Source organism: Lontra canadensis, unplaced genomic scaffold (assembly GCF_010015895.1).
Source record: "Lontra canadensis isolate GAN:19392208 unplaced genomic scaffold, GSC_riverotter_1.0 scaffold147, whole genome shotgun sequence".
NCBI classification, from domain to species: domain Eukaryota; kingdom Metazoa; phylum Chordata; class Mammalia; order Carnivora; family Mustelidae; genus Lontra; species Lontra canadensis.
In genome coordinates, this window is record NW_022631141.1 from 1,217,440 (window position 1) to 1,231,574 (window position 14,135).

At 41.5% G+C, this 14,135-nt stretch overlaps 1 protein-coding gene across 1 annotated transcript in view; it reads left to right on the plus strand.

The window, feature by feature from the left end:
• Window positions 1–14,135, plus strand: part of DYNC2H1 (dynein cytoplasmic 2 heavy chain 1) — a 274,850-nt gene that overhangs the window by 21,553 nt on the left and 239,162 nt on the right. Inside the window, exons 14-25 of the mRNA XM_032844099.1 lie at window positions 801–953; window positions 1,514–1,612; window positions 2,584–2,723; window positions 2,806–3,034; window positions 3,868–3,995; window positions 7,790–7,905; window positions 8,553–8,680; window positions 10,621–10,770; window positions 11,462–11,667; window positions 12,800–12,955; window positions 13,039–13,153; window positions 13,673–13,843. Coding sequence (XP_032699990.1) covers window positions 801–953; window positions 1,514–1,612; window positions 2,584–2,723; window positions 2,806–3,034; window positions 3,868–3,995; window positions 7,790–7,905; window positions 8,553–8,680; window positions 10,621–10,770; window positions 11,462–11,667; window positions 12,800–12,955; window positions 13,039–13,153; window positions 13,673–13,843 — 1,791 coding nt within the window. The remainder of the gene's footprint in view (window positions 1–800; window positions 954–1,513; window positions 1,613–2,583; window positions 2,724–2,805; window positions 3,035–3,867; window positions 3,996–7,789; window positions 7,906–8,552; window positions 8,681–10,620; window positions 10,771–11,461; window positions 11,668–12,799; window positions 12,956–13,038; window positions 13,154–13,672; window positions 13,844–14,135) is intronic.

Consider the following 14,135-nt stretch of genomic DNA (forward strand, 5'->3'; position numbering starts at 1 on the left):
ACCCTGGGGTGGGATCGTGGTCCCTTCTATGTGAGCGCTGTTTCTCCCTGAAAGAGGGAACTGTAGTGAGGGCCCTGGGGGAGCATGTGTGCTCGGCGTTCTGCTGGGCCCCGCAGACACTGTGCTCAGGAGGGTGAGGGATGGCCTTGAGCGGCCTCCCAGGAAGGGAGCGAGAGGTCATGTTCCCTCGGGCCTCGCCAACGCCTGCCTGTGAAGGGTGGCAGCTCGCAGTGCCCGAGCCCCGTTAATATGGCTGTGAGGAAGCTCTGGGGGACTCGGATGGCTCCCTGGCCCCACCAGCGTTACCCCACGGGGGCTGCCCTGGCGGGGGACGTGGAGCACTGCCTGCTTGGGACAGCGGTGGATGGCAGGTCGGCTCTCTGCAGAGCGGTGCTTTCTGTGCTGGTGTCTGGCAAGAGTAGGGCAGGCCTTGCCACAAAGGTTTTCCGGATGGAGGCTTGTCCACTGGCCGCTCCGCGTATTTGGGAGATGGTAAGGACTCATACGTCTGTGTTGGCTCAGGTCCCCAGGCCTCTCGGTTGCTTTCTTCTGTTCCTTCTGTGCGTGTTCGTTGTGTCATCTGCTTCTGTTCTGTGTGTGTTTTGCTCCAAGAGGGAGAACTTCGAAGGGATGGAGCTATTCAGTTGTGCTGGACTGCCTTGCCATTTATAAAATGGAAAAGTACTGTATGCTTTTTTCTTGCAAATCAGTGGTAGGGACAACTGGACTTAAAATGTCTGTGGAGTCTTCAGGAAAAGAGAAATGCATTTAAATGCTAAACGATGCTTGTTGTATTTTAGAATTCAAAAGCAGGAAGTGGGGGAAAGTCACAAATTACTTGGGATAATCCTAAAGAATTAGAAGGCTACATCCAAAAACTCCAAAATGCTGCTCAGCGACTTGCCACTGAAAATAGGAAACTGAGAAAATGGCACACTACGTTTTGTGAGAAGGTATGTTTTATTTATAAAGTTGCATAGACTATGACTAGTATTATTTAAATGGTAATTGGGATACAATCCTAAGTACTTCTTATTTGGAAGTCTAATTATGTGACAGACTTAAAGTTGGCAGGAACAGTACGAAGTTCACTCTTACTTCGACTTCACCTGTTAGCAACTTGTATAACTGTAGCACGTCTAACAAAACCAGGAACTAGACGGCTTTGAGCTTCCAGCTTTCACTGATGTCCTTTTCTAGGATCCCGCCTTGCCTGGAGTCCCCGAGGCTCGGCAGGCCCCTCCTCCACAGGCTTTCCTTTGTTTCATGACCCTGGTATTGGTAGTTGCTGGCAGAACACCTCTCCCGGTGGGCTCCCTGTGGGCTTCTGTGCCATTCTTGTACGATGGGGATGGTGCGGTTCGGGCAGACGGCCCAGGCGCAGGGCAGATACGCTGCATCTCTCTGTAGGCAGAGGTACCTGATCTTTGGTTTAGGTGCTGTCAGGTTTTCCACTGAGAAGTCACTGTTTTCCCAGGGCTCCTTGGAGACTGTTTTTCCTTACTTTTCACAGGTGGTAGTTCTTATGAATGTTGACCTGCTGCGGCAGCAGCAGCGCTGGAAGGACGGGTTACAGGAACTGCGAACCGGCTTGGCGAGTGTGGAAGCTCAGGTGAGGCATGCCTTACGGGTCCTGCGCTCCGGTATCCCCTCCACTGAGTGTGGCTCTAAACTGATGAAAAATCTCGCGTGAATTCCCAATTTAGAAGTCTCCTGAACCCCATACAAAGACCACAGGTTGGCCATGCTTTCACATTTCAAAGTAAAAAAGGGAGTTTCCATTTGCCTCATGGAATGCCAAGATTCTCAGTTCTGACTTTGTAGTTTCTCTGAAAACTTGGTTCTTAAATTTTATCATTGCCTAGTTTCCTTTTAGGTGATCCTACCACCCATAGGACACAAAGCTGAGGTTAGGCAGAAGCCTAAAAAATGATATAGCTCTTCCAGTATGTGTGCCCTTTTTTTTGGGTAGAATTTCAGTTCTACCACATCTTGATAGGAGATGATGTATGTGACAGTGGTGGGCACAGAGCCCACCAAAAATTAAAAATTAAAGTATTAGAAATTAAAAAATTTAAAGTATTAGAATCAATATATTTATGGTTAAATGGAAGCAAACGAGTGTATAAACTGTCCTGGGCATCCTCGTATTTTAAATTGATCATTTACAAATGTGCCGTGGAGCATTTAGGGAGGGAGAGAGAAGAGAAGAGCTGTACTTGATGGGAATTTGAGGAGGAGGACCAAGAGGTTCATAAAGTAAACCAATTTCTGTGACTGGTTCTTCTGTTTTGTTTTATGTTCATCTTTCATCGTAAAGTCCACAGGTAAAATCTACTTGACATTAAGTCGATGTTTAGGTGTTGCTGATCATTAGCGTATTACTGATGAGATTAGAGACGTTGGTGTTCGACTCGGTATAAGCAGTCGCACGGCACGGAGCTGCTGCAGAGCTAGACAACATTGAGAAGGACGTGTTTGGTTTTTGGTTTTTGCTTATAATTTTACGTGGTGGTAGAAAAGCTTTAAATGGCAACCGCATTCCAGTATGTGGTTTTTAAGAGCTGTGCATTACCCGCTCAGGGTTTCCAAGCGAGTGACATGAGGGCGTGGAAGCAGCACTGGGACCACCAGCTGTACAAAGCTCTGGAGCACCAGTACCAGATGGGCCTGGAGGCCCTGAACGAGAGCCTGCCGGAGATCAGCGTGGACCTGACCTACAAGTGAGGCGCGGGGCGCCCGGGCTCGCTCTCAGTCTCTCTGTCCCTCCCAGTGCCCATTCCAAAGCGATTTCCTTGTTTTTAGACAGGGACGGTTGCAGTTCAGGCCTCCTTTTGAAGAAATCCGGGCTAAATATTACAGAGAGATGAAGCGGTTCATCGGCATTCCCAATCAGTTTAGGGGAGTGGGTGAGGCCGGAGCCGAGTCTCTCTTCTCGGTTATGATCAATAGGAATGCAAGCGGATTTTTGACTATTTTCAGCAAAGCTGAGGATCTGTTTCGGAGATTATCAGCTGTTTTACAACAACATAAGGTACGGAACACGTCATTTTCTGGTATTACAACTTTCATCTGATTGCGCTAGTATGAAGTGGGTCATCTGCAGTGTGTCTTGTGTGTCCTACTGTGGGGCAGAGAGTCAGCACTGGCGGTAACGACACAGCCTGCGTGGATTCCACACCTGGGAAGAGAGTCAGGCTAAGAATTTTTTGTCTTTGACTATTTGAAAATTGAGAAACTGGTAGTTGCATCAACATGGAATGGGACAGGATTCTGTGATGTCAATTTTAATTCCTCTCAGGAAAGTATGTCCTTTTCCTCATGCTTTGGATCAAGAGCAAAGCATGGAGCAAAGTGATGTCATGAAGATGATGAACTGTTTAACTTTGTTCGAGGGAATCCTGCCGGCCTCCCGGGCCCCGCCCCGCCCCGCTCCTTGCTGCCTCGGCAATGACAATGACTGAGAGTCCAGCCAGTCTCACCCCTGCATCTGTGATGCTGCTTCTCTACTTTAGGTTTCTAGAATGGGCTGGATCTGGACCCTTTCAGATCTGTAGTGTTGGCTTCACCAAAGTGATTCTGTGTAATTGTCAGATTTCAGAAGAGAATCCTAGAAAACGGGTTTTTGTGATCTCTTAAAAAAAGTTTCACCATTGTAATAATACTTTTATGCATTACATAGTTTCTTCCTCTGTTTATTCTTTAGGCTCTGCAGTAATGGCTACATTTGCATACTTAAGTTGAAATTTACACGAATACCTTACATTTGTACCTTTTAAATCAGTGTTAATGTTGGACCCTAAGCTTTTAAATGTTCGCATATTTGTACTATTTCTTTACTAATAATGGTTTTCATTCTTCAAATAGGAATGGATCGTAATTGGGCAAGTTGATATGGAGGCTCTAGTGGAAAAGCATCTTTCTACTGTCCATGATTGGGAGAGAAATTTTAAAGCACTGAAAATAAAAGGGAAAGAAGTAGAACGGCTTCCAAGGTATTGGAATTTAAAGTTGTATTTATGCACCATCACAGTTTCCGCCAGGAGATGGGAAGGGTGCTCCTCGTTTGCTAGTGTCAGAGTCAGGTCACCGTCTTACTGCCTCTAAAGCTCAGCTGTGACACTTGACTGTCACCAGAGTAAGATGTTGCTGAGATAAAAGGAAGTTCTCTTCTGGAGGTTCTGCTGCCTGGGACCTGGTTGGATAGAGCAGACTGGGGCGGGGAGACTTGGACGCAGACCTAGCATGCGGATCTCACAGCTGACTCAAGTTTCATGTGGCCTCCCTTCCTTTTGGAAGGCCCTGGCAGTCACCCAACACTGTGCTGCATCTGGGTGTTGCCTTAGCTGTAGGAGACTCTGCTGGGCACGTCCTTACCCAGCTGCTTGCGAAGGTAGCTCCCCCATCACTCTCTGAAATTCGTGGCCCTGGAACCACTCTTTGCAGTAAGTTCTATGAGAGGCCTGTTTAATTGTGCACTTATTACCTATAAAGGACAGTCTCACTTTTACTAAATCATTTGTCTATTCTTTCAAATATTTGCTGAGCATTTATAATATGCAAACTTTGTCCTGTGGGAGTATAAAGTTGCTTTGTACACTGGACCCAGAACCTCACGTTGCTTACTCTCTGGTAGTGCACTGAGACGTGACCGAGTGTGTCTACACAGGGGTTGAGGGGGTTGGCTCTGGAGTGAGACGGCTCATACCAGCTCCAGGAGCTCGACAGCCACTGAGAGGCCGTGAACCTCAGTTTCCTCAGCTTTAACATAGTTACAGCTGTAGTATTATAAATCCTGAAGGGTTTTGAGAATTCAGTATATACTTTGGCTACAAAATACTGGTACAGATGGAATTGTGAGTAAATGCTAGTTACTGTTGTTATTGCTGTATCTGACGGAGCAGTGTGTTTCATTTGAGAGGCTGAGCTGGAGACTGTGGAGACACACAGGATGATGACATCCCGTCCATTTGGGTCAAAATCAGGGAAAGTGTCCTTAAGGTAGAGATCTTTGAACTAGAACTCTGACTGCTAGAGATGAGGATTGAAGGTTCAAGCAGAGATTTCCAGGTGAGGGATTTCTATGCTGGAAATCAGAAGTTGGTTAACTGAGAATTGGATGAATGAATATTTTTTAGGAACTAGAGGGAAAGTCCGTGGGAAGGGGCAGTTAAGGAATAAATTTGGGAGAGTTTCCATTCTAAGGTGGGACGTTGGCGTTTCTCCACATTCGAGTGGTTAGTTAGCTCTTGAAGATTTCTCGACGGAAGCGTGTCAGTACCCGAACAGTAGGGGTGTCAGTCTGGAACTCGTGAGTCGGATGGCGGAAGAAACAGATCCTGGAGGAGGAGAGGTTAGTCTGTCAGAACCACAGTAATTAATCGAATTAAGTTGTTGGTACTCAAAATGGGAGGCGGGAATATTAGGAAGTATTGTCAGATACTTGGGGGATTATGAGGTTTGGTCTTTGGCGGAAGATGAGGGATGACGAACAGTGAAGAGAAGAATGATGGGTGAGTTTGGGCTGAGATGATTTAGATAATGACGCCACCATAGCGGCGCGTCTCTCTGCACCCGGCCTGCTCGTTGTGTTTGCCGCTCACGGGCATCGACTGCTGTCAGTGTAGCCTGTCCTCCTTCGGTGTAGACGGCCTTCCTAGCCTGCCCGCCAAAGCTAAGGGGAAGGAAAAGAACGCCTGTCCTGCATGCCTTTTCTGCAGTTTGCGCTTGTTAATGATCAGCACGAGTTCATGTAAGCTCGGGTATGCGCTCGCTCACACACGGGTACCGTTCCACGGGGGCTTAAGCTGCATAGACGTGGGCTATGAGGTTAGAAAACTGATACTCTCATGGGTTTCGGGTGCTATAGGAACGGTATGATTTGGGGCCAGGCCGTCTAGGGCCATGCCCTCCTATCCGTGGCTGAAGGGACCCTCATTATCACGTTACCGATGTTTTTGAGTGAAAGGTAAGTTCAGTCTGTCCATAGGATTCTGTAGTCCATGAGTATAAATCTGCTGCCCTCAGACTTCTTGATGTTAATTCATTCGCAAAATATGGTATAATTTAATTTCTCGGGTTTGCTAAAATCGTCTATCAGGTATTAGGAATTTTGACATTTTACGTGTCACAATTTCAAAAATTATATAAAATTTCACATAGCAAACAAACTGGCCCTTAATGTTTTGCTGGTGAAGAACTGGAGTTAAAACCTTTACAGCTAGTGGGTGTTTGAGACTACATAAAGCTTTAAGGGAAAATTATATTTATAAGATAGAAGTGAGGATTTAACTCGTACAATTTGCTATCTAAAATGTCACCTGGCTCTGTGCCTCAAAAAGGATGAGGAGCTTTCTAAGTAATCTTTGTGACCACAATTTCCAGCCTTCTTTTAACTTTGTATGCTTTAACATAAATAAGAGGTTTCTTCAGAGGAACAAGTCTGGTTCAACTTCTGTTTACTCAACATTTCAAATTGCCTTAAGGATACCGTGTAGTTAGTGTTCTTAAAAATGAATGCCTTTTTCAGCACATTTGTTGTATAAATTTTTTAAAATATAGAAATTGCTCTTAATATTTGATGTTTTGGAAATATTAGTACATATACTTAAAAATTTGAATTATACTGTATGCTGTTATTTAACACTAAATAAATATTATAATTATATATTCCTAATTAATAATAATTATTTAAATTAAACTTAAGTTTAAATAAAAATTAAACCCAAATTAAGATAAGTTATAATAAATAATAAATTAATTAATAAATTGATTAGTCTTGTTATTACCTAGTCCTCAAAAAACTTGATTTTTAATTGTATGGATATATAATAATTTAGCCATTTTTGTATTTAACTTTTTTATTATTTTTCACTATTATAATTGATGCTTGGAAGTAGATACTTGTTTATAAATCTTAGAGTCTGCTCTGGAAATTTCCTTAGGATAAATTCTAAAGGTGAAGTTAATAAGGTAAAGAATATGCCTATTTTATTTTATTTTATTTCATTTATTTATTTTTTTTTAGATTTTATTTATTTATTTGACAGACAGAGATCACAAGTAGGCAGAGAAGCAGGCAGAGAGAGAGGAGGAAGCAGGCTCCCCGCTGAGCAGAGAGCCCGATGCAGGGCTCGATCCCAGGACCCTGGGATCATGACCTGAGCAGAAGGCAGAGGCTTTAACCCACTGAGCCACTCAGGCGCCCCAAGAATATGCCTGTTTTAAAATTGCTCGATAGATCTGGCTGAATTGCTCCTCACAAAAGTTGCACGGTTTTATACTCTGACCAGCAGTTCTGAGGGTTCTGTTGCGCCACACAGTTGAAGATATGAATTAACAATTCGTTACATTTTTGTTGATATGATAGGTATAAAATGATATCTTACTGTTTTATTGTCTTAGGACCTTAATAATCTATATTGCCCCTTCTGTCTTTGTTTTCTTTTCCTTATCCTTATTGTTTGCACTTTGCAGAATTGGGAATTCATGTTATAAATATTCGAATAAGTACATTACATGCCGTGACAAGTAAAGGGCTTGTCGATATTTAAATATATTCATGTGAGACCAAAAAACTGTAGTATTGTAACAAAATCATTGTTTAAATGTGTTAAAACTTTCTAATAGTATGTGGAAAGCATTTTTACTAAATGAAATCTAACTGTGCTTAAAGATCACGATAATACTTTCTGATTTACATTTTGAAAGGTATTACGTAAAATCATTATAGCGAGACTCTTCTTTAGTAAGCGTTCCTCATGGTGTGTGTTCTGTTGGCATTTTGCAGTGCGGTCAAGGTGGATTGCTTAAATATTAATTGTAACCCTGTGAAGACCGTGATTGATGATCTCATCCAGAAGCTATTTGATATGCTTGTTCTTTCTTTGAAGAAGTCCATCCAGGGTAAAGACACTTTTTACTTTTTATTTTAACTTAATTTTATACATAAAGGCATGTATTTTGGTAGTTAGGAAGTGTGAATCCCAATGATGATTAAAATCAGCCAACCTAGAAAGTTATGAAATGAAGTGTGCTTAAAATGATAATTTTAATAAAGTAGGAAAGTCCATATCCAACTGTTTGAGCTCAAAAAATGAAGGGCATTTTTACTATTTGTAGTATGAGCTACTATTAGTTTGTTGTATATGTTCCTGACAAAGGTAGATAATGCTGCTAGAATGTATTTCTTCTTATCTCTTCAAATTACCACTGTTTTCCGAAATACCACATTGTTTTTTTTCCCATTAAACTGAGATGTTCTGACATATTATCTAGAAGACTGGAAAAGTTACCAATTTTGAGTATAATTTACTAATAATGAGTACATTTTAACTTCCTCAAAATTTAGAGGTATAATGTGAAACAACTAAACTTTCATGACAAGAAATTTTTTTTGCTTATTCTGTATTTTAAAGTTTTGTTGTATGAGCAAATGAAAATTCAAGTTTTAATGTATGTTATGTAGTGATCACTTCTAACACTGATTTTAAAATGGTGCAATGGAGTAATTTTGGTGATGATAACATTCTCTGTCAATGTCACCTATTCAGCTCACCTACATGAAATTGATACATTTGTAACTGAGGCCATGGAAGTGTTAACAGTTACACCCCAGTCTGTGGAGGAGATCGGTGATGCAAATTTACAATACAGTAAGCTACAGGAACGGAAACCAGAGGTGAGAATCGCAAAGTAAAGTTACCGACCTCTTCGTAGCATGCGGGAGATGTTTCAGTTAGGCAGGCTTATGTGACTCTTTAGGAAGACCATAGAAGTTCAGAATTGTAGGGAGTCCGCGGAAGCCGGTCCAGCCGGCCACTCATGATGCGACTCTTGCTGTTACACTGGTGCAGTGACACAGTAACAGTCATACTTATTACTGTCTCAGGAGTAGTCACAATCTGTTTTATGAGGTACCATGTTAGAATGAGACTAAACTTAAATAATTCATGCTGTTATTTCCAGGGTTGTAACTTTAGGATGCTGGAGTGTGAAGTTAGAGCTGAATTAGGAATACATACACACAACACACACACTCACATACGGAGCGGTTACATTATGGTTGATTGTAACTGTTTAGAAGAAGAGAAATAATTCAGATCAGGAAACAAACGTTTATGTGTCCCTCCTGTGAAATAGACTTAAAATTATTAAGATAGTTCAGAGGTAAGTGAAATAATATCCCTTCATGGTATAACACAGGGGGTTCACAGAAAGAGGAATGAGTGTGTCCTAGAGCTTTGGCTGAGAGGCTGGGAAGCTGCTGGTACCATTTCCTGCCAATGGGAATGACTGGACGAGGAGGGTGTTGGGATATCGGAGGCATTGGGGGCTGTGGTGTCCAATGGAAATTGAATGAGGGATACGGAACTTAAGAGTAAAGACCGGAGATGAAAACTTGAACACCATCTTTACATGCATGAAATGCAAAGCCATGAGATTGACTAGACCACCTGGCTGACAGCAAACAACAGACGCTGTGGGAGCAGGGTAGAATATTCCAGAATTTAGAGTTGGAGTGTAAGAGGAGGTACAGAGGACAATGAGAATGAAATGGGAGGGAAGACACAGAAACGGGAAGAAGAGACACGGATGTTGCATGCGAGGGCAGCGGGTAAGGCAGGAAGACCTAGGCAGGATCTCTGGCACGGGAGCCAGTGAGGACCTCAGGGTCCATCCCGTCGAGGCTGGGGAGTCTGCTGGGCTGCGCGCGGCAGGGTGTTACAGAGTCGTGTTTTGAGGTCTCTCTGTTGCCATGTGGATTGGAAGGAGGAGGACTAGGGGCAGGCTGAGTAGGAGACTGTCGTCATGTCTTTTTGGGCTCCTCTAAGTCCTGCTCACATGTGGGAAATGAGAGCCTGCGTTTCTTCTTTCTCTTCTGCTGAGTGTCCTCGTGCACAATGGCTTCCATGTGTTTAGTCGCCCTTTTCTTTTTCTTTTCTTTTCTTTTTTATTTTATTTAAAGATTTTATTTATTTATTTATTTATTTGAGAGAGAGAGAGAGAGAGAGAGAGAGAGAGACAGACAATGAGAGAGACCATGAACGGGGGAAAGAGTCAGAGGGAGAAGCAGACTCTCTGCAGAGCAGGGAGCCCGATGCGGGACTCAATCCTGGGAATCCAGGATCATGACCTGAGCCGAAGGCCATCGCTTAACTAACTGAGCCACCCAGGCACCCCTAGTTGTCCTTTTCTTAAGGACCTTTTTCATGACTTTCCCTCTCTGTTGAGTAGAATAGCTTATTTATGCTCTTAGATAATCTAATCTTCATTATTTTAGAAGCCCTTCTAGCATTTTCTTATGAGTGGAACTGGTATAATCAGAACTGGTATAATTCACCTTGAATCCCGCTGTAGCATTGTGTTTATGAATTCATGATGTCATTCAGTCTGTAGGGGCAACTTTAGGATCCTTTTTAACTCTCAAGTTAGAGGGCCTTAGCTGAGTTTGCATATAATAATTAGGAAGTATTAGCAGCTTCATATCCAGGAATTTAACATGTCATTTCAAAATGGGAATCTTGATTTTAAAAAGCAAGTCATGGAACAAATTAGAATAAATGAACCTTAAGAAATTTGATAAAATTGTTTTTTATGTGATATTTCTTCAACGTTTAGATTTTGCCCTTATTCCAAGAAGCTGAAGATAAAAACAGACTTTTACGGACTGTGGCAGGTGGAGGTTTGGAAACAATTAGCAATCTGAAAGCTAAGTGGGATAAATTTGAGTTGATGATGGAAAGTCACCAACTTATGATTAAAGATCAGGTAAGAACCCTTTAGTCATTTTCTTAAAATGGAAACTTGATTTTTTGCTCACTTAAGATCTCTCACTTTATTCCTTTACAGTTCAGGTAGATAAGAATTGTATATTGATGATGAACTTGGCCTGCTCAGTACTTCCATGTAGCAAAACACTTCCCACCGTTTTCTCTTCGCTTCCTACCATACAAAGAGTGTATGTCATATCATTCCCAGTTTTTCTTAGGAGTGGATTTGTTTGCCGCTATGTATGGTGTCTGTTAAGGGACGGCCTGGTAGTTATACATGTCTGTCGTACTTCTCTCCTGTTGACTGAACTTACTCTTTGGCTGGGAGACCGGGACACCCCCCCGTCGTGAATCAGCTGAATGCTTGGGTGGGACAGCTCTAGTGCTAGGCATTCTTTGATCACTCCATCTTCGTGGAGAGCTGTGGTGGCAGCTGCTAATAGCGTGAGTGATGTTTTAATGATGATACTTGCAGTTCACCTCTAAGTACTGAATGTTTATGCTCTAATTTATGGTCTAAATTTGAAAACAAAATTTTACTGTACTTGAAATTAGTAATTGAAAACAATCTGTTGAGAAATTGGTTGATGTTTTTTTTCACCTCTAAATAGAAAATGTTGGAAGTAAAATGTGAGAGGAAAGTGAGATTTTACTCTGAATTGAATTATATAAATTCTTGACTCTTACAGATCGAAGTAATGAAAGGAAATGTGAAGTCACGTCTTCAGATCTATTATCAAGAATTAGAAAAATTTAAAGCTCGTTGGGACCAACTAAAGCCTGGTGATGATATTATTGAAACCGGCCAGCAAAATGCTCTTGATATAAGTGCCAAGTCAATAAAAGAGAAGAAAATTGAGTTTGATGATCTTGAAGTCATAAGGAAAAAGCTGGTGTATGTTTTTTCTTTAAAATTGATAGTAGTTGTTTCGGTTTGTATTGGCAGATGTCCTTATGTCTTTTTATCTTAATGTTTTTCTTCATATAATTCTGTAGTTTTAAAGAAAACTAAGAAGGGCTCACGCCCAGGAGTCATGGCTGCATTCTGTCAGGAGATAAAAAGAAAAGCAAATTTCTGTTTAGGCCTAGAAGTAGAACAGATAAATAAACTGACTTAAAAGGTAAATTATGGAGATGGAGCACTTGCTTTCTGTGATTTCATTGTATTTAAAAATGGAATATATGAAATTAATGGAAAGTTGCTTTCAGAGACTCTGAGAAAAAAAAATTAACCTAGCAAAATAGGACAATTCCACGAAAAAAATTGTTTTGTGTTATAATAATAGAAGGTATTAAGTGTATTTTATTTTAAAGATTTTATTTATTTGAGAGAGAGAGCCGAGCGAGAGAGAGAGAGAGAGCGCACATAGGAACAGTGGGGGGCCGGGGGAAGGGCAGGGGGAGAGGGAGAAACAGGCTCCCCGCTGAATGGGGAGCCCGGTGCAGGACTCCATCCCAGGACCCTCGGATCATGACCTGAGCGAAAGGGAGACACTTAACCCACTGAGCCACCCAGGCGCCCACAAGGTATTAAGTTTAAGCGTTGTTTTAGGTTTGGTCTCTGTTTAGGCACATGCATTGATTGGTAAGATAATTGTCTTTCAGGGATGGTGAAGGATTTAGTACACGCTTACTAAATGGCATTCTACCTTTTCTCTAAAAGGATGTCTTATATTCTAGAATCTAACTCTTGGATATTAATATTAATCTCTTCTCAGTTAATCCATGAAGAGATATAATTCTGAATATTTCTATTTTTATGACATATATGTCATACATAAATATATTTATGTGTGTTACCAACTGCACTTAGAGTCCTTTAGAAAAATGAACATTAATGAATTTAGAAGAGGTTATACGTAGCAGTTAGAGTGAAATTCTCACGTAGTCACCCACTGTCTCGCCATCAGACCTGTGGGCGTGTACACACACACACACACACACACACACACACGGAAGGTGGTTCAGTAACAATGATCGGAACAGTTTTTAAGGATGTAATGGTGTTTCACCCTTTGTTTCTATAGTGATGACTGCCATCATTTTGGACTAGAAGAGCCCAACTTCTCCCTGGCGCACAGCGTCTCCAAGGACATCGGGAGCTGCGCGCAGGTTTGGGCGCTGTATGAAGACTTTCAGCAGGGGCTTCAGGATATGGCCAGCGAGGACTGGATCACGTTCCGGTGAGGCCCCTGGGCTCTACTGAGACTCCGTCGTGTGGTAGTGTTTGGGGACGTGCATCTTAAGGCGTCGTGGTGTTTTCCAGGACGAAGACATATCTGTTGGAGGAATTCCTGATGACTTGGCACGACAGGTTACGGAAAGTGGAAGAACATTCTGCCATGACAGTGAAGCTGCAGTCGGAAGTCGACAGATACAGAGTAAGGCCCTGGTGCTCCTGCCGCTGTCCGGGTCACCATCAGGTCACCGTGCCACCGAAGGAGCGGGGGTTCCAGCTTCTGGTTTTCATGATTCCATCACATGAAGAAAGTAGCAAGTATAGAGTAAACCACAGACATTACTGATGTTTCGCCTACACTTTTGGAAAGTTTTAACTAAGAAATCTATGCTTCAAGTTATAAATTAGAGTGTCGATACCTCCTAGTACAATTTAGGATATGGGTCATTTAGCATATTTAGGATATAGGTCGTATCCTAAATAATAAAAATAGCAACATTTTAGGTCATGTTTTAAAATATATCAAGCTACAAAGGGATAGTTACATGTATCCACAGCAGGGTTTAATAAAACATTTTGTACAATTCTGTTTGAGAATTTGATTTCAAGATTATTAAATGAGATAACAGTAATTAAAAATTTTGTAGCTAATCGTAAAAGGAAATAACAATTTGCATTTAGATGATATATGTTCATGTGTGTATATATTTTTTTTTCACAGACTGTAATACCTATTTTGAAATATGTGAGAGGGGAGCATCTTTCTCCAGATCATTGGCTTGACCTTTTTCGTCTACTTGGTCTTCCTCGGGGGACGAGCCTGGAGAAGTTACTGTTTGGTGATCTCCTCAGAGTAGCTGATATGATTGTTGCCAAAGCTTCAGACCTTAAAGTAGGATTCACTTTTATAAATATCTCAAAAATATTACTTTTGTTAATATTTGGTTTTGCTTTGTATTTTACTTAAATATTTAAATTTTATTTATTTAAATAGCAAGTTAAATTTATTTTCTCTTACTATGGTGACTGAGTTCCCTTATTCCATTCTCCTTTCTTTAGTAATGCGTCTGAATCTGTGACGGGGTGTAGAAGCATTATAAACCTCTTTCTTCAGAGAGAGAAAAAATATGATAAGAAATGTCTTAGTTTAAGAAGGGAGTCAGCTTTAATCAAAAAGCAAACAA